The sequence below is a fragment of the Peromyscus californicus genome, unplaced genomic scaffold, assembly GCF_007827085.1.
Source record: "Peromyscus californicus insignis strain IS unplaced genomic scaffold, ASM782708v3 Scaffold_17__1_contigs__length_78620276, whole genome shotgun sequence".
In the NCBI taxonomy this organism is placed as follows: Eukaryota; Metazoa; Chordata; class Mammalia; order Rodentia; family Cricetidae; genus Peromyscus; species Peromyscus californicus.
Window position 1 is genome coordinate 41,574,870 of NW_026294469.1, and position 17,887 is coordinate 41,592,756.

The following is a 17,887-nucleotide window of genomic DNA, read 5'->3' on the forward strand; positions in this document are numbered from 1 at the left end:
TGCAGAAGCTCTCTCGCTTAGCACAGTGACCCACTTCCAGTCCAGAAGCCATTCTGATGAATAAAATAAGGGTCTTCCTCAAACAAAATGTTCACAAGTCCATATGCATGGACTAAGTATGTACAAGAAAGAGGAGCCTGTAGCCAGTGAGTGGAACTCCTCCTTGGGCAAAATCCTTCTGAGGTACAGCATGTGTTTCGAGACCTGGCAGGAAGTGGGTGGAGTGACCGGAAAGTAGCCTAAGTCAATGTGGTCAGTGCCTTTTGATTGGTTTATTTGAGAAGGGTTTAGCCTCAAAACCCATTTTAAAAGCAAACTGTTGGTTTTAAAACATTTCAGTAATTTGAAAGTCACGACATGGCATTCAGCATTTCTCCAAAATCCCCCAAAGAATGTGTTTACTATACATACAGATTTTAGTTCAAAATACTAAATTTCCAGAAAAATCTCTCTCTTTTTACCCCCCTGTCTAGATCAAATTTAGTCTGCTTATGTCTGTATAAATTCTGGGTGGGAAACAAGTATTAATCGTGTTAGAGAATATCATCAGGGGTCTCATTAATTCAATGCATTGAAGGAACAGCCTTAGACTCCTCATTGCCACTAGTGACCAGCTGACAGATAGTCTAATGCAGAGTCAGGACTGCTTCCAGCCATCCTGTGACAGAGGCTCCCGTTCAGTGCCAGTGTTAGAGATGGGAAAGGGACGGGGACGGGCTCTTCGTCCTCCCAGACACTGGTCCTCCCCAGCTTCTGTGCCTCTCAGCCTCGTTCCCTATGCTTACACACTCTCCCGTGCCTGTCTTGGGCTGGATGTGTCTTCTTGGTGCCTGGAAAGTTCTGCCTTTGTCCCTGAGACAAGGAAGCACAAAGACTTGGCAAACTCCCTGGGAGTAGAGAGGAAAATGCCTCTCATTTCTTCCAGGCTCCTACAGCAACTGGGAACAAGATAATTAGTGTTACAACAGATTCTCCCTGCCAGAAATGTTTCACCCGGTCTTTTTTTTTTTTTTTAACAAGGAAAGGAACAAAGCTGAGCATTTTAGTCTAATAGGATTACAAAACTTCAGAGTACAAAATGAGATTATGGGGCCACTCGGATGAGTCAAGCTCTTTTCCTACTGCAACTAAGGGACAGTCCTTCTGAAGACTCAGTCACTGAGCTAGTAGATTTAGTGACAAGGTTTGAGTTCATTGCCAAACATTTAGAAAATCCAAACAATATGTATGTATAGTCAGTGTATTAAATAAGCATCCAGCCCTCTTCCTCTCACTGCCCTATATCCTAATACACACATTACTATGGTTTTAGTTTAACGTGGGTTTCCATGAAAAAGAAGTCTAGTTTGTTTGTTTGATGTTTGTTTCTCACATTGGAGAGAATGAATTCTTCCTATTCTCTCTGCATCACATGCACACAGCTAGCACAAGCCTAGCCTACTCCACAGACGAACCAAGAATGCCCCTCTACTTGAAATAAAGATTCCTCAGAGGAACTGAGGCTAGAATGAAAGGTTTAAATGGACAATATATAATTAACTCTGGTGCCTGCAGCATTTACCTGAGTGCAAGTGTTCATCTATCTATCAGTGGTGACTTCAAATCTTGACCAAAGAACTTGCTAGAAGATCAAGTAGTTCCTTGAAATGGTGGAGGGCTGCCCCGACTTTGGGTGGAGATGTTGACAGCCCCCTGCTACTGACCCTCTTGTTAGCAGATATGAGGTGGTGGCATCAGCTCCAGGACTCTGGAATCACAACCTGGTTTCTAAGCATTTCATTTTGAGTTTGTCAAAGAAAAGTAGGGAGTTTAGTAGTGGTGGCACATGCACTTGGGAGGCAAAGGCGGGTGGATCTCTGAGTTTGAGGCCAGCCTGGCCTGCAAAGCAAGTTCTAAGACAGCCAAGTCTATACAGAGAAACCCTGTTTCAAAAAAAGAAAGAGAGGAGAGAGAGAGAGGGAGAGAGAAGGGAAGGAAGAAAGAGAGAGAAAGGAAGGAAGAGAGAGAAAGGAAGGAAGGAAGGAAGAAAGAAAGAAAGAAAGAAAGAAAGAAAGAAAGAAAGAAAGAAAGAAAGAAAGAAAGAAAGAAAGAAAGAAAGAAAAGGAAGGAGAAAGGAAGAAAACAAAAAAAGAAAAAGAAAGAAAAGTAGGAACAATAAATACAGCATTTTAAAGACTGTCATTCAGCTCTATACGAGGCTATAGATGGCTACTTATTTTTCTAGGTTGATCACAGGGTGAACATCAAAGAGTCTGAATTTCAGTGGCCTTTAAAATCAGCTTCATCCTCATTGCTTTGAACAGCCTCCTCAGCATGTCAACTCCGGAAGATGACTTGGTTTACAGGGAATAGATTTATCTTTTTTTTTTTTCTTACATAAGTTGACTTGGCGTTTTCACAACTCTTGGGGAATACTTGCAATCTCTGGTCTTAAAATGCCAATGAAGTATTCATTTGCCAGTTTGAGTCTGCCTGAGAGAGCTTGTTTCAGACCTTGGCTATCCCCAGTCACATCCACTCTGACCATGTGGCACTGTTTCCTGAAGGGTTGATACCCCAATCCTAGCACCAGCAGTAGAGAAGTCCTTGAAAAAGACATGAAGCTGTCAAAACTTAGAATGCTTTTTATTACCCATGAATTAACCACATTAAGAATTAGACATCCAGAGCCAAGAGCTAATGTCAAATATTTTGCATAGATCTCAAAGTGTCCAGTGCTGCTTCAAAGAGAATGATCTTTTTGGCCTAGGGTTAGGACTGATGTCCACTATGCCACTGGTGAGCTGTTGCTTTTAGAGAGGAGAAAGAAGAGATCTTCCTTGGAAACCAAAACCACCCCATCAGAATGCATTCTTTGGCACGCTGACCCCGACTTAATGAAAATCAGAAATCCTAAGACAAAAGCTCATTTCTCCATTTCCTCTCTGTTTTTCCTACTCCTGAAGGTTCCAGTTGTGAATTAAGCCCAAAGAAGAGATGTATCCTCCAGTGTCATATCCACACCATAAGTCAGGACATCTTTGGATATTATGAGAACAGAGCCCACCCATAACCTCTCTGAAGGCTGAATTTTAGAGATATATAGATTGATTGAAATCAACACAGATATAAACCTTGTCTGGGCCATTTCTGTGAGTTGCCACACCTCTTCCCCTCTCTGTCTGGGAACTGGAAAATAACTCAATCCTCCTCCTCCTCCTCCTCCTCCTCCTCCTCCTCCTCCTCCTCCTCCTCCTCCTCTTCTTCTTCTTCTTCTTCTTCTTCCTCTCCTTCCTTCTTCCTTCTTCCTTCTGCCTTCTTCCTTCTTCCCTCTCCTTCTCCTTCTCCTTCTTTTTTTCTTTTCAAGACAGTGTTTCTCTGTGTAGCCCTGACTGTCCTGGAACTTGCTTTGTAGATCAGGCTGGCCCAGAACTCAGAGGTCCACCTGCTTCTGACTCCTGAGTGCCAGGTTTAAAGGCGTGTGTCACCACTCCTAGCTGACAAGGCCACACATTTCTTTTCAACATCTTTATCAATAAGGAACATATTTAGGGGATTTGGGGAAATAGCTCAATCAGTAAAGAAGACTTGAACTTAGAACACACATGAAATGTCAGTCATGGTGGTGTGGGCTTGTAGTCAACAGACAGGCAGACTCAGCCTATTCCATAGCTAAGCAGACTATGTGAACCAGTGAACCCCAAACCAACGAGGCACCCCAAGCTCAGGAAAGGCGTTAGACACCTCTTGAGGAACAACACTTGAGGGTACCCTCTGGCCTCTATACATGTGTGTACACGTGTGCATGCCTACCTGCACCCACACAGTTGTACTTATGTAAACATGTAGCCACACATGCACTCCCATGCACAAAAGACACATCTTTCCCAAAGTAAGGCATGGTCTCTGAACTTAGACAGGTCATAGTGAAGAGACTCAAAGGTGAAAAGAAATAAAAGGTAATACCAGAGCTTCATGAGCGCAGTCGCCCTTGAGAGAACCCTTGTACTCCCAGTGTCTAGTATGGTATCTGGCACATGGAAGAGGCTTCATAAATATTTGGAAAGAAAAAGAACCTAACAGGAAAAGGAGGGAAAAAAAGGAAAGGAAAGCAGAGCAAAATCTTGTCTCTATTACCCTACGGGGGTGGGGTGTTATTATGCCCTTTGGATACATTTGAATCCTATATCCCCCCTTCTACAGTAAGCTTCCATTTGAGTATTACAGTACACATTTAATTTAGAACCACAATTCCATCTTTCAGTAAATAAACTATGTATATAGGCTACAAGTAAAACTGTAAGAGAGGACACACTTAGCAAGCTCTTCTTTTGGTTAGCAGGGGGAGTGTGTGGCAGGCTGCAGGCCATGGCACACTGATCCCATAAGCTGCTGTGGGATCGCCACGTGCTGTGGAAATACAGCGTGTGCCTAGATGATTCAGCACCCTGGAGTACATGAAAACCGGTTATTTAAATATGAGGCTCTCCTCCTTTTCAATTTTGGTCACTCAGAATGTGATTTCATATCCAAGAGTGAAATCAAGGGACAACAATTATCTCAATGATTCGTGCCAGAATTACCCATTTTTGTTCTTTTGAATTCTAGCAATTGGAGATTGAATAATTGAAGGATTCAGGGAAGACTGGATTATTATCATATTGAATGTCTCAAATTAACAGTTTACTTGGTTTGGACTTGGCTTTCTCTAAAACTAGGTTTTTCCTGCAGAAGGAGGATTCGCTTGAGGGTGTTCAAATGAATATCCCCTATCTCGAAGCAAAGGTGCTGTTTCAAAAAGTGTGAACTATAGTGTCTTTAACCTAGAACTAAACTTTTTAACTTATTTAATGGAATTTTCATCAAGGTTATATAAATACATATGAGTAATAATAACCAAAAAAACTGGCTGTCCAATGGTCAGGCATATATGGAGGAAGGGCTGAGGGGAGCCCACTCCTTACTACTGAACTGTTTGCTGGTAGATTTGAGGAGAAGGGATCGCTGCCTTCAGAAATGGAGTAGTTACTGTTGTAACCGCCTCAGTGGATTGCTCTAATTCAATACTCACACCAATGGTCCTGCTTAAATTAAGTGGGTCACAAAACAAAAGCAAAGGGCATGAATCTCAGAGAGGAACTGGTAGAGATGGAGGAGGGCACACTGATACAAAGTGGGGGAGAGAAGAGAGAACTGAGGGAGAGAGTGACCAGAACATATTATATACATGTATGAAATTGTTCAAGAACAAAATTAATCAATACGGAAGCTGTCTATGTCTTGCACCACCCCCTCCATCCACTATTCATATTCTTCTGAATCTCCTGTGCCCTTTTCTCTCAAATTGTCTTCAGTATTCTGTATTTCTACATACAATGCTCATAGGAATTGTCAGTTTCCCTATCATCTACTGGCATCCCTCTATGGATGATAAAAACATGAGTGTACTTAAAATAGCCCAGCAAATATTCCAGACGCTTTGCACATCTCTGCTCTTTTAATCTTCACAATGATATATATGACACATACTATTATTATCCACATTTTGCATACTAGAAAAAGACATAGATGATTATGCATCTTGCCCAAGATTACACAGTAATGATGGTTATAAATTGTGGAGCCAGGATTTGAATTTGAACAGTCTGGCTCAAGAGTTCATAGCGACAGTAAGTCCTATTTTAGCCTTTCCCTCCCTCCCCTCTACTCCCTTCTCTCCCCTTTTTTTTCTGAGGGTTTGGCTATTGAACCCAGGGCTTTATGCATTCTGGCCAAAACACTCTACCACTGAACTACATCCCCTGACTGACTCTTCTTATAAACCCACGAGGACTCAATCGGGGATGGGGGGGATCCCAAGATTTCCTTCTCTAAGTTCCATACTTGCTTTTAAGTTTACACACATGAGCCCTTCGGGGACATGCTCCAACCATGTCCAAGCCATACCAGTAAGCAAGCGTGGTTTTGAGGTCGCAAAGCCGCACTCTTGGACTTGTCCTGCATCCAAGTGTTAGAACCATTACCAGAAGCATTTGATTGTATCTTGTGGAGCAATAGTAAAAACTTGGTAGTAGACAGGCTTGCCCAGGAACACAGGCTAGCTGCTCTGTGGAAGTTTTTAGATGGGATGCATCTAATACCTCACGTATGCATGTATGTAAAATGAATGTATCTCATCCAGAGGAAAAATTCACTTATAAAAGAACATCTGTCCCTTTGGCCTCTTCTTCCACAGATCTAGCACAGAGTAAGTATTAAGCAGGAAGCTGCACTCTTGTTTCTGAGTTTTCTATTTCCCGTATCTTCACCTATTTGCAGATGTTCAACATGCCACTCAGCCCTCATCCCTAAAAGCATTCTTTTCAAACTTTCAAGACTCCGGCTTCCTGTGGGATTCAAAGTGTCACCAATGATTCCTTGTAAGAAAACTATTAAAAAAAAAAAACAAACTCTTGCTTCCATTCTACCAGCAACACTATACTTCCTATCATATTGGTCTCTGATAAAAGTCCCTTGACTGCAGAGTACCTGGACTCCAATCAGGGTGGCTCAGAAATCGCTCCTGCAGCCAAAGTCAAAAGTGTTCAGTAAGTGTGCATTTTTTACATGACGGTTGCTTTCATTACATTTAAACAGTGGTTTGTAGGAAAAGCAAATAATTTGCCTTCTGGAATGAAGTGCCCTTCAGGATGGTTTGGGGATGGATAATTTCCATTTTTGGTGAGCTGTTCAGCAGCATCGTCTTGTAACTTGACCATAGTTTTATCTAATTTTGGCCTGTGGTTTTTCTTCTACTTAGGCATAATGACATCAATAGAAACATGAAGAAAGCCTACAGCAGAAAGCACATTGCTGAGCCAGAGTCAAAGGAACTCTTCTTATGAGTCACTCTTCTTATTAGTCTTACACATGCCCTCCGGCCACCATTGGGAGTTACTGGAGACTGTCCATTGTGGCAGTAAGACCACAAGAACAACACCTCACCAGCAGAGCAGAATATCTGGATGCCTTAAATTTATAACCTGAGACTTGTTAGAAGATACATTTTGGACCGTAACTGTATATAGAACTTGTTTGTTTGTTAAGATGCTATTTGAAAACATGATTGGACAACGTATGCATCGAAACACTTGCTGTCTGGTTGATTCAGCCTTCTCAAAGCACATCTACCAGGCTCTGACCCCGTTGGTGTTTTGGCAGTTGCATGAGGATTTGCTAGTGTTGATTGATACTTCGGTCCTCCGTTACAAGGGCAGCTTTGTCTCAGCGCAGTGAGGCTAGGTCACCGGTATTATTATTTTCTGTCAAGAGTGTTTTTCTGTCATTTCTACTTTTTTAATAAAGAAAATTAAACATTGTTAATAGCCACGTCTGAGCACGGGGCATCTACTTCCTATTAAATCTGTGACGGTCTGATTTTTTTTAAAGGGTCTGGAAATATTTTGATCGCTGATACTGGATATTAAGAACAAACGGGTCTGTTAATCTCGTTTCCTGGGGTGTGGGGGGGGTCAAATAAAACATTCTATACTTCATTAAGCACAGAAAGATCAGACGAGTATGCAGAGCAAGCCGTCCTTCTGCCTTCTCAAAATGCAGCGTTGACATGGGAAAACGCTAACGACAACTAAAGATTTAGTCCTTTCTTGGGTCAATTTTTTTTCTGCCTACAACACATCATGAGGCTTGTCTAATCCCTGTGGGAGACAGCATGGAGCCTAAGTTCGTAAGAGCTTTCTTGTTGACGTAGCCCCTTTAATCCCTGTAATCAATGACTTACAGGAAGGTTCATCTTATCGTGGAAAAATACATTTCTGTTAAAACTTACAAGAGTTTTATTTCCAAAGTGTTGGCATGGCCTATGAAAGGTTGTCACTCAGGAACAGAATGTCTTCTTACCAGCAGGAGGGACTTTGGTGACTTTAGTGACTCTTCAAAATGTCCCTGCCATTGAACGTGGGCCCTGGTACACAGAGCAAGCCCAACGTCTGAATCTGAAGGTTAGGCTTGCAAATGTGGGCCAACTTTATTTCATGAGCTACAATGACATATAGAAGGAGTTAATATTTGAGTGTCTTTTATGCACCAGCCACTATGTGGCGATATCACCATCCCCGTCTTACAGATTAGAAATACAACTTTGAGGACACTTAAGTTCTGTGTCCAAAGTTTACACCACTAGATGAGACATTGGTAAAAAGCTCGTTCACTATCCTTGCTGCACTATTCTTCAATCTTATGCTACGCTATCTTCCTGGGACAAAGCCATGGACGGCTCTTTGGTCATAGACAAGCAACATTGCCTTCATGGGAAATCAGGAAAATGGTAGGAACAACCTCCACACACAGCTCGAAAGAACGTTCCTTCCAGTCTATAATGCAACATGCCTGTAAGTTTCAGTGAGTTCAGTGTGTCCTCATTTGAGTCCCACAAGTCGCTGCTACTGCATAGCCTAGGGTCAGTTCTCATGGTGCCTTGTATTCAAACAAGATGCCTTGTGTCTGGTTTGGGGGAGTCACCACTTCTGCCCTATTTGCCTGCTTCCTCACATCTCACTGCTGTGGACTATTGCTTGACATTCTCACAGAGGACACTAGGCAAGTCCATATGAAATGGGCCTTCCTGTTTCCTGCCTGATGCAAACGAAGCCGTGGGAGCCACATAATGAAGTGAAATGTGGTTCTTGGCCCAAAATGTGGCCTGCAAGAATGGAGACCCAGAAAGGGTTCCCTCTGTCCCCAAGAGGTCCTGGTTTTCTTCTGAAACCATTTTTAAATGTAAAAGGTGAAGGGTCTGAGCACCCTGAAGATTTTTAAAGCAATACAGATAGAATAACTAAACATAGCAAAGAGGGGCTGAAGAGATGTCCCAGTCATTAAGAATACTGACTGCTCTTACAGGGAATAAGTGTTCAGCTCCCACATCGTGGTTCATAACCATCTATAACTTCAGTCCAAGGGATCTGACACCTTCTTCTGACCTCTGCAGGCACCGGGCACACACATGGTGCACAGACACACATGCAGGCAAAACAGAGCAAAGAAGATGTCAAGAGTTTGAACTAACTTTGACCCAGAAAACTCTGCAATCCAACTGTGTGGAATTAACATGTAGATCCGAGGATGGGAGGAGTAAATCAGAAAGGTTGAGAGATCCCTAGAAGCTGGCCTGAAACCTACCCACTTCTCGTTAATGGCATTGCTGGTCACTGAAAATACTGGTCCTTGTCATCCATGGACACGTCTTTACTGCCCAAATTCCTTAGGAAATGGATAGATCAGAGAGGCTTGAAATTAGTCGAGACTTTTCTTTACCACAAAGTTTCATGGAATAGATAAAAAATGAAAATGAAAACTAATTTTTCTCTAGGAATTGCAACATATTTGCCTGTTAAGAAAGAGTGGGAGCAAGCGTGGTTCCTTTTAGTAAGCAGACCTTTAGGGCTCCTACCTCAACTTCCCCTTCCCATTGGGCTAGTAAAATGAGTAAAGCTCCAACAACATGCCTAATGGCATGCAGCAGAGTAGGAAACTTGGCTCCACAGTAAAAACAATCACAGCATCTGTCAGCATCTTGTAAAGACTGGCTTCTTTTATGTCTCTAAAGGGACCTATATTGCCAAAGTTCAACACATCAAATTAAGAATGTTTCTCAGAAACAATAATAGGACACTAAACTCTCACCACCCTGAGCAGATTGAATTCCTGTTGCTTATTCATGTTAAACAGTGTCAAGACCTCACTCCTAATGAGAATGTCCTAGGTGTTTATCAGGGGTTTGGTGGTGGGGATAAGACTCTCAAGGCGGTCTTCAAATAAGATTTCAGTGTGTGTGTGTGTGTGTGTGTGTGTGTGTGTGTGTGTGTGTGTGTGTGTGTGTGTGTGTGTATGTGTTGTCAAGGATGGAACTCGGAGACTTATTCGTGCTAGACAAATGCTCTACCACTGAACTACATCCCACCTTAATATTTTAAGAATTTTTCCTCTCAAAGTGAAAAGTCAAGCCAGGCTTGGAGACACATGCCTGTAACCCTAGCATTCCTAAGTCAGAAGCCAGACAATCACAAGTTCCAGGCCACATAGTGAGATGCCATTTCAAAAGACAACACAAAAAATGAGGGACCATAACAGGAGGGTGACGCACAACAGAAAAAGATAATGATGTAAATGTGCTTAAACCCCTCAGAACCTCCTTGATACAAACGGGCTAAATGCTTATTCTTCCATGCCTCCCTGTGAGTTTATGTTACACTGATAAGGCTAAGTGAGTATAAGGAATTCGTCGCAGCAGGCAGTACTGTTTCCCCATAAAATGAAGTTCATCCTGTCTACTGTTCATGACTCATCTGGAGATAGGTTGGGTTTGCTTTTATGGCTTCCCCCCATTAACCATTGTGTAGTTTTGTATGACTTCTCATGGAATTAGTTCCTGTCTTCTATTGAACCAGTAAATCTATTAATCTTAGCAAAACTCTGCATCATCTTATAGATGTTGGTAAACGGATACTGACAGTTCCTTTCAATATCGTAAATCTCCCTTTCCTTCTTTTTTTTTTTTGTTTTGTTTTGTTTTGTTTTGTTTTGTTTGGTCTGGCTCTTCCTCGCCCTCCTTTTCTCTCTTTCCCCAACTCCTTTTCCCTTCTTCCCTCTCTCTCAACTCTCTTTAAGGCCACCTCCCAAACGTTTTTGTTTCGTTCTTCCTTGCCCTTTGTTTATAAGACCTTGAAAGGCTTTGTCTCATTCTTTTCTTGCTGCTGAGGTAAAACACCCTGATGAGGACAGCTTAAGGAAGAATGAATTTATTTTGGCTCCCACTCTGAAGAGGGGCTCAATCAGAGCAGGGATATCAAGGCAGTCGAAGCTTGAAGAAGTTGGTTGTACTGTATCCTCAGTCAGGAAGCAAACAGCAGTGAATGTTAGTGTTCGGCTAGCTTCATATAGTCAGTCCAGGATCGCAGCCCAGAGAACTGTCACCCACCGTGGACAAATTGTCCCATATTAATTAACCAAACTCAGATGATCCCTCATAGGTGAGCCCAGAAGGTAGTATTCTAGGTGATTCCATATTCCATCAAGTCGACAAATATGGTTAATCACAATAACCTAACCCCTGCCAACTTGTCACTCAAGCACATCACTTTAAATCACGGTCTTCCAGTCCTTGCCCCAAAGTTTCACGGCCATCTCATAATACAAAAAAAATAATCGAACTTCAAAATTTCCAACATTATTTAGCAATTCCAACAGTGGCAAGGTCCGAAGCCTATGTCTCATCTGAGACTAAAAGCAATTTCTGAAAAGTGAGAGCTCCTAACAAAAACTAAAGGCCAGTTGCATGATTTCAACACAGCATGACAGAGTAACCATTCCCACCTGAAAATAGAAGAATCGTAGCATAGCAAAGATGATTAGACCAAAGCAAGACCAAAATCCAGTAAGGAAAGCATCCAACGCCACAGCTCCGTGTCTGGCATCTGGGCCTGCTGATCTAACTTTAGGACTCCATCAGGACTTAGCAGCTCAGTTCCTCCACCTCCTCCACTTCTGTTTCCCCAGCACTGCCTGTAGCCATGTCACCTTTCTCTTGGGCCAGTTCCGTCCTGTGCATGTGGCTTTCCTCAGTAGATGTCCCCTAGCCTTCGTAGCTCTAATATGCTGATGTTTCCATTGTAACTTAGACTTTACCTTCAGAGTTTACCAACGACGACCTCTCAGACCTCTTTACAGGGGATCTGACCAAGCCACACATTCCCTGGCCTCAGCTCTTTCCTGAAGTTGAGGAGCAGTATTCTGTGACCCCCTCAATCTTGCCCCTTTTTATATCTATAAAACCAGGACTATGGGGATGGCACTGCCAAATTCTGCTGCTGCTCAAGATGGAGTCTGACTCCCTTGGACCACAGCTCTATCAGCTTCTGGATGCTGACCCTCGACAAACACTTGCAGTTGACAACCAAGACTAACCATCACACTGTAATTGAAGGCGCCAGCAAAGGACTTCTAGAAAGCAGAAATGTGCAGGTTTGTAGTGAAGAATAAGATGCTCCCTTCTTGTCAAAAATGTCAGTTGAGCAGGCACTGCATGATTATGAATTCAACACAGTGGTTGAGCCAACATTATGAAGCAGGTCCTCAAACAAAAAGGTCCCAGAAGTTAGCATCAGGGTCTGAGATCACGAGAGTTAGTTTAGACTTCCAGATACTCTTAAAACATGGGGCTTAGTATGGCCAGTGACAGAGAGAAGAGAAGTTCATAGCAAGAGGTTTTAGGAAACTTTTGTTGAGGAAGCAGCTTACCTCACACTCGTATTTTGCCCCTTGTGTATAATTCTTCTTTCTCCTAAGCACAGCACTTCCATTTAGCTATGAGGACAAATGTTTCATGCAAAAAGAGGAAGAGAGGGAGAGAGGGAGGGAGGGAGGGAGAGAGGGAGGGAGGAAGGAAGGAATGAAGGAAGTTGGAGAGATGGCTCAGCGGTTAAGATCACTGGCTTCTCTTCCAGAGGGGTCCTGAGTTCAATTCCCAGCACCCACATGGTGGCTCGAAACCATCTATAATGGAATCTGATGCCCTCTTTTGTCATGCAGGCAAGCATTTAAATAGCACTCATATACAAAAATATAAATCTTTTTTTAAAAAGGAAAGAAGGAAAGGCAGGAGACAGTCACTTACTTGAATAGCTGCCTAAGCTCTGAATAGTATCCTATGTGATTTGTTGAATAAACTCTATTAAGAAAATACTGGTATCTGGCCTCTGGCAGGACCAATCAAATTCAAATCCCAACTGATGTATTCAGTTAACAGATGTAATACACATCAGACCACTAGACTAAAGCAACATCTCTCTCTCTCTCTCTCTCTCTCTCTCTCTCTCTCTCTCTCTCTCTCTCTCTCTCTCTCTCTCTCTCTCTCCTCTTTACTCCCAGGTCATGAAAACATGGCTTATATTCCAGAATTAAACTTATTTTTGCTGGCTCATTTGGAAAATAGTGCAAGTAAAATCCCATACTGTAATGCTGTGATATAAGGACGTATTCCCCAGCTGCCAGCAGACAGTACTGCTGGCTCAGAGCCCTTAGGTGTTGTCCTTCTTCAGGGATCACTCTTGGCTGAGGAGGCTCTCTTCACCAAAAATATGTATCTCCTTAGGAACCCCATGATTGCTCGGTGTGTAAGCACACAGGCCCAGTCTTTTACCCAGCTCTAGACAACTCCCAAAGGCCACCTCAGCTCCAGAGCAAATCATGGGTTTGGCCCATCTTCCTAGCCAATTCCTTCTTTTTGTCCCTCTGTGGATAATGATCTTAAGAGCCAACCAAAACAAACTTCCTGCAACCAATCTTTAGATCACGTCTTCTTACCAGGATATACAATCTGTGTTAGCATGTCAGCGTGTCCTAGATTATGCAAAAGAATCTTATTTGACGATAGTTGATGCTTAATCCAAATGGTGTATTAGATGGCTTTCAGAACACTTTTCACTCCCCCCAGAGTAGTTTTTCCCTTAATACTTGTTGTAATCACTTCTAATATATAGAATTTAGATCATTCCACCATCATGAAGGTTCAGGGCCAAAATATGCACGCTAGGGCATAACTATTCAGACAAATTTTTAAAGAAATTCAAGGTTATATTCAATTTAACTAAAATTTCATTTGTTTGCTAATGATGCCAAATTGATACTTAATATAGTAGCCTGTGGACATGATTATTGAAACACACCATTCCTAGCATCCTTCCACAGGCCATGATCCCAGATGTAATCCATCAACCTCATTTCATTGCTGATGGTTGAATTATAACCTGGGTCTCCAAAAACATATCACCTCCACACTATAGCATTTATCAAAAATCAATATAAGAAGTGGCCATGTAGAAGAATGTTTCCATACATATTTTTATAAAACTTATTGAAACCATCATGTGTTTTAAAAAGCCAATAGCTCCATAAGGGGCCATAAAATGAATTCCTCTTAGAGTTAGTACTAGGGGGGAAGTCTGCCTCCATAGAAAAACTGGCCTGCTGCTTTTGATTAGCTAATAAGAACCTTATATGACTTGCTTTCCCTTTCCTATTACCTGCCAGAAAAAAGTCAGAAGTGCAGTTTACACTCAATCGAAGTAGCAATCCTTAGCCTAGATTTTTCTAGAATATTCATCTCACCACTCCCATCACACTCTTTGTTCTTAATTTCTCATCCTTTCTTGATGATTGAAATGTATCTGTGAATTCTACTGTGGTTCCAAAATTCCTAATATGTGCTGAGTGGCATCAATATAAATGTCCCCACCTTACCTTACCTGCCTAAGCCTGCTTCTTTTATTTCTGATGATGAAACCCATACTTTGTTCAAGTCAGTGCTCATCCAAGATGTAAGACAATTGTTACCTTCAATTTACTTATTGTCTATCAAGGATGGGAGAAATCACATAAAAGTATGTATTAAGTATGAATCAGGAAATAACATAAGAGGTGGGGATGGAAGGGTCGGTGTTGAAAAGAGGGAGAAAGCACCTTGGATTTGGTTGAGACAGGCACATGGCTTGTTTTTGCTTGTTTGTTTGTTTCCAAGACAGGGTTCCTCTGTATAGCCCTGGCTGTCCTAGAATTTGCTCTGTAGCCCAGGCTGGCCTCAAACTCAGAGATCCACCTGCCTCTGCCTCCCAAGTGCTGGGATGAAACCTATGCACCTCCACACCTGGCTCCAGGCACATGACTTTTAAGGTTCCCATTTAATAGAGGCAGACAAGTGTATAGAAATCCATGAGATTCCCGTGTGCTTGCTATGATGGAGGAATACAGATACACACAGTATTACCTGTGCACAACAAGACGCCATTACCAGTAGACTGTCAAAACTCATATAAGCTTCAAAACCTTCAATCAACCCTTTCTTGATCAATCCATGTTTTCCCACCCACAGTCAGGTAGCAAATACTCAGAAGAGAGTTTCTTGTGCTATTCAGTTTGTTCCCTAGCTGTGACTCAAATATAGGAACAGAGTCCTAAATCCTGAGCATTTTCATTGTGACCTGTGCGTAAGGGCATTCGTCTTCTGATGACTTTGATTTCCTCATGCAGTGTGCCATAAGACCCTACTGAGATCAAAACTTTCACTTCTATCTTTACTCCCAAGACCACTCTTCAGTGACTGAGCCCAAACAAGCTATTAGAGCTAGGTAATGTCTTCCCACCTGGGGTAGGAGGCCTGGGATTCTCCCCACCTCATAGAAACTTTTCTCAGCTGGAGCTCTTCCTCCCCAGTGGTCCTTCTTCCTCTCTTCCATTGCTGAGAGTTCTCTGCCTACCCTGCCTCCCTTTGCCTCCCTTATGTCTCCTAAGAAATCTTATATACCTCCCACTTTATGGCTGCTTCTCAGATGCCCTGATTACCCTGGCTCCTATGCCCTTCTTGCTCTTTCACACCTTATTCTCAGGACCAGCCTCTGCTCGAGTTAAGCATTTGGCTTAGGCTTTGCTCTTCTCTCTGCTTTCTCTCTTCCCGTATGAGGTGGATAGGAGGCTATGAGGGCTGGTGATTATGGTTCTGTAGATGGAGGGGGTCCGGGCACAGGTCTCCTAGCAAAAATTAATTCAATGCAACTACATATGAACCATATAACTTATACAGAAAGACTTTATTTCCTTCCCCAACTTGAATTATGTTCTATTCCTTAATGCCCCATAAATTCCAAGATTAAGGACCAGATCTTAACTTAGTAGGAGAGTGAGAGACTTAGTTGAGATAGAAGAGGGTAGCATATGGTTTCAGAAACTCACCTTACAACATGGGCACAGTGCATTACCTGAGTTAAAAGAGTCAATTCTCAATAAGAAGTAGAGGAGATTTGCCTCTTCAATTAACTGCTTTATTCAAAAACCTTGCTATTTATGTGAAAAACTTATCATTCTTCCATTCTTCCCCTCAGATTTCTCCTTCACATCCTCACTCCCCATATTTATGCTAATTTAATGTAAAGAACACACAAGCAAATTACTTACTTTTCATCTCTCCCATTGCTTCTAACATTTACTATTAACATTTATCTTTGTTGAAAGAAATATTCTTTAAAAAATAATAATACTCAAATTGTTAATAAAATTGTTACAAGCAGGGTTGGAAAGATGGCCCTGTAGTCAAAGGCAGTCACTGCTCTTGCAGAGGACCCAAGTTCGGTTCCCAGCACCCACATCAGAGAGCTAGCTCACAGTCGCTTGTAAATCCAGCTGCAGGAAATCCGATGCTCTCTCCCGGCCTCCAGGGAGAACTGCATTCACATGAGCATACCTATGCATGCATACCCATAATTAAAAACAAATTTAAATCTTTTTTAAAAATATGACAGGCAATGGATAGCAGGTACAGCAAGTAAATGTTACGGTAAGTCTCAGAAGGTTCCAGCCCTTCTGCTGTTGATGGCAGCAGTCTCTACCGCCCCATGAACAGGATTTTCATTTCTGTCATAGCAGTTTCTAATACCTGTACAGGGAACCACCTATCTGAGCCTTGTTTGACTAGAGTCCCGGAATCATGGATGTGAAGTGCTGTGTTTGTCTGGGGCTGCACACTCATCTAGGACAAGAATGCCATGGCTCTGCACTCCCAACAATGGCCAGATTGTGAGGAATGCCCCAGCTGAAAGCAGTCATGCCCAACTTCGGTGAGATCCAAAGAGGACAGGAAGTCCATCCTTCTGCTCTGTGTAACAGCAGCCTGCCACGTGAATACTTGACCACTGATCATCCCCGGACTAAAACTTACCACCAGCAGGAAAGATCAGGCCTCTAACTTTCAGACTATTTGCTGGAATTTATTTTGGCCCAATGGACATTTAAAAATAGTTACTTTATTTGATATCATTCGGCCTCCTTCCAGAGCCATTTAAAAGGCCAAGCTCCCGCCCCCAAACTTCTTTTGTTTTCCAGACATACCATGGGCCTAAGGAGCACATGGCCTGCACTATACAAAAATGTTCAGGCACGAGTTTCCCTGATTGGCTACCCAATTAAGTAAGTCCCCTGACCTGGGGGAAACTAAGTTAGAGTAACATTGAGGTCTGTCTCCAAGCCCACAAAAGAAAAGAAACTTGCAAAGATCAGGTCCGAAAATTCTGTTGTGCAGTGAGAATGCAGAGTAGCTGTCAGAGGAAGGTTCACAAACATATTGGCACTGTCCCAAACTCATATGCAGATCCCGTAATCCCTCTGTGTGGCAGGCTGGGTAGGTGACGGGCTTTGAAGCTGACCCTGTTCGAAACCGTTAGCAGCTCCACAGCACTTGCTTGCTCTCAGACCTTGTTACAAGGCCAAGGCCGTCTTCTCTTCTGCTTTTCAGTAATAAACACATGGGAAAGTGTGGTGTGCTGAGCAGAGGCTTGGAGATCAGCAGCTTCCCAGCACCCTTCTGCAGTTAGGACTTGTACACAGTCCCAGGCAGGAGCACTCACGATCTTTGCTTATTGAACCTCCAGACAGTGAGATTTCCCTCCTCTCCTCCTCTCCTCTCCTGTCCTCTCCTCTCCTGTCCTCTCCTGTCCTCTCCTCTCCTCTCCTCTCCTCTCCTCTCCTCTCCCCTCCCCTCCCCTCCTCTCCCTCTCTTCCTCTTCCTCTTCCTCTTCCTCTTCCTCTTCCTCTCTCTCTCTCTCTCTCTCTCTCTCTCTCTCTCTCTCTCTCTCTCTCTCTCCTCTCACTAACTCTCTTCAGTTATTACAACCATGAATGCCAGGCAGATCTTTTTCCATCCCTCATCATTTCCATGGGCCTGCATTCCCAGAAATGTTCCTGTGTAGACTGACTCACTTGGCCACGGCAAGTCTTCAACCTAGCACAAATGCACAAGGGTTCAGGGGGAGTCAATTCTAGAAGCCGAAAATAGTAAAAGAAGGGTTGAATAACTCTATAAGTG

The 17,887-nt window shown here is 42.7% G+C and overlaps 1 protein-coding gene across 2 annotated transcripts in view; it reads left to right on the forward strand.

The window, feature by feature from the left end:
* Window positions 1-7,457, forward strand: part of Sncaip (synuclein alpha interacting protein) — a 140,342-nt gene extending 132,885 nt beyond the window's left edge. Inside the window, exon 11 of one of the 2 annotated variants that reach the window (XM_052742185.1) lies at window positions 6,779-7,457. In XM_052742185.1, the coding sequence (XP_052598145.1) occupies window positions 6,779-6,784 (6 nt within the window). In that variant the 3' untranslated portion in view covers window positions 6,785-7,457. The remainder of the gene's footprint in view (window positions 1-6,778) is intronic. The other variant, XM_052742184.1, reaches the window with a different exon arrangement.
* The last annotated feature ends 10,430 nt before the right edge of the window (window positions 7,458-17,887 follow it).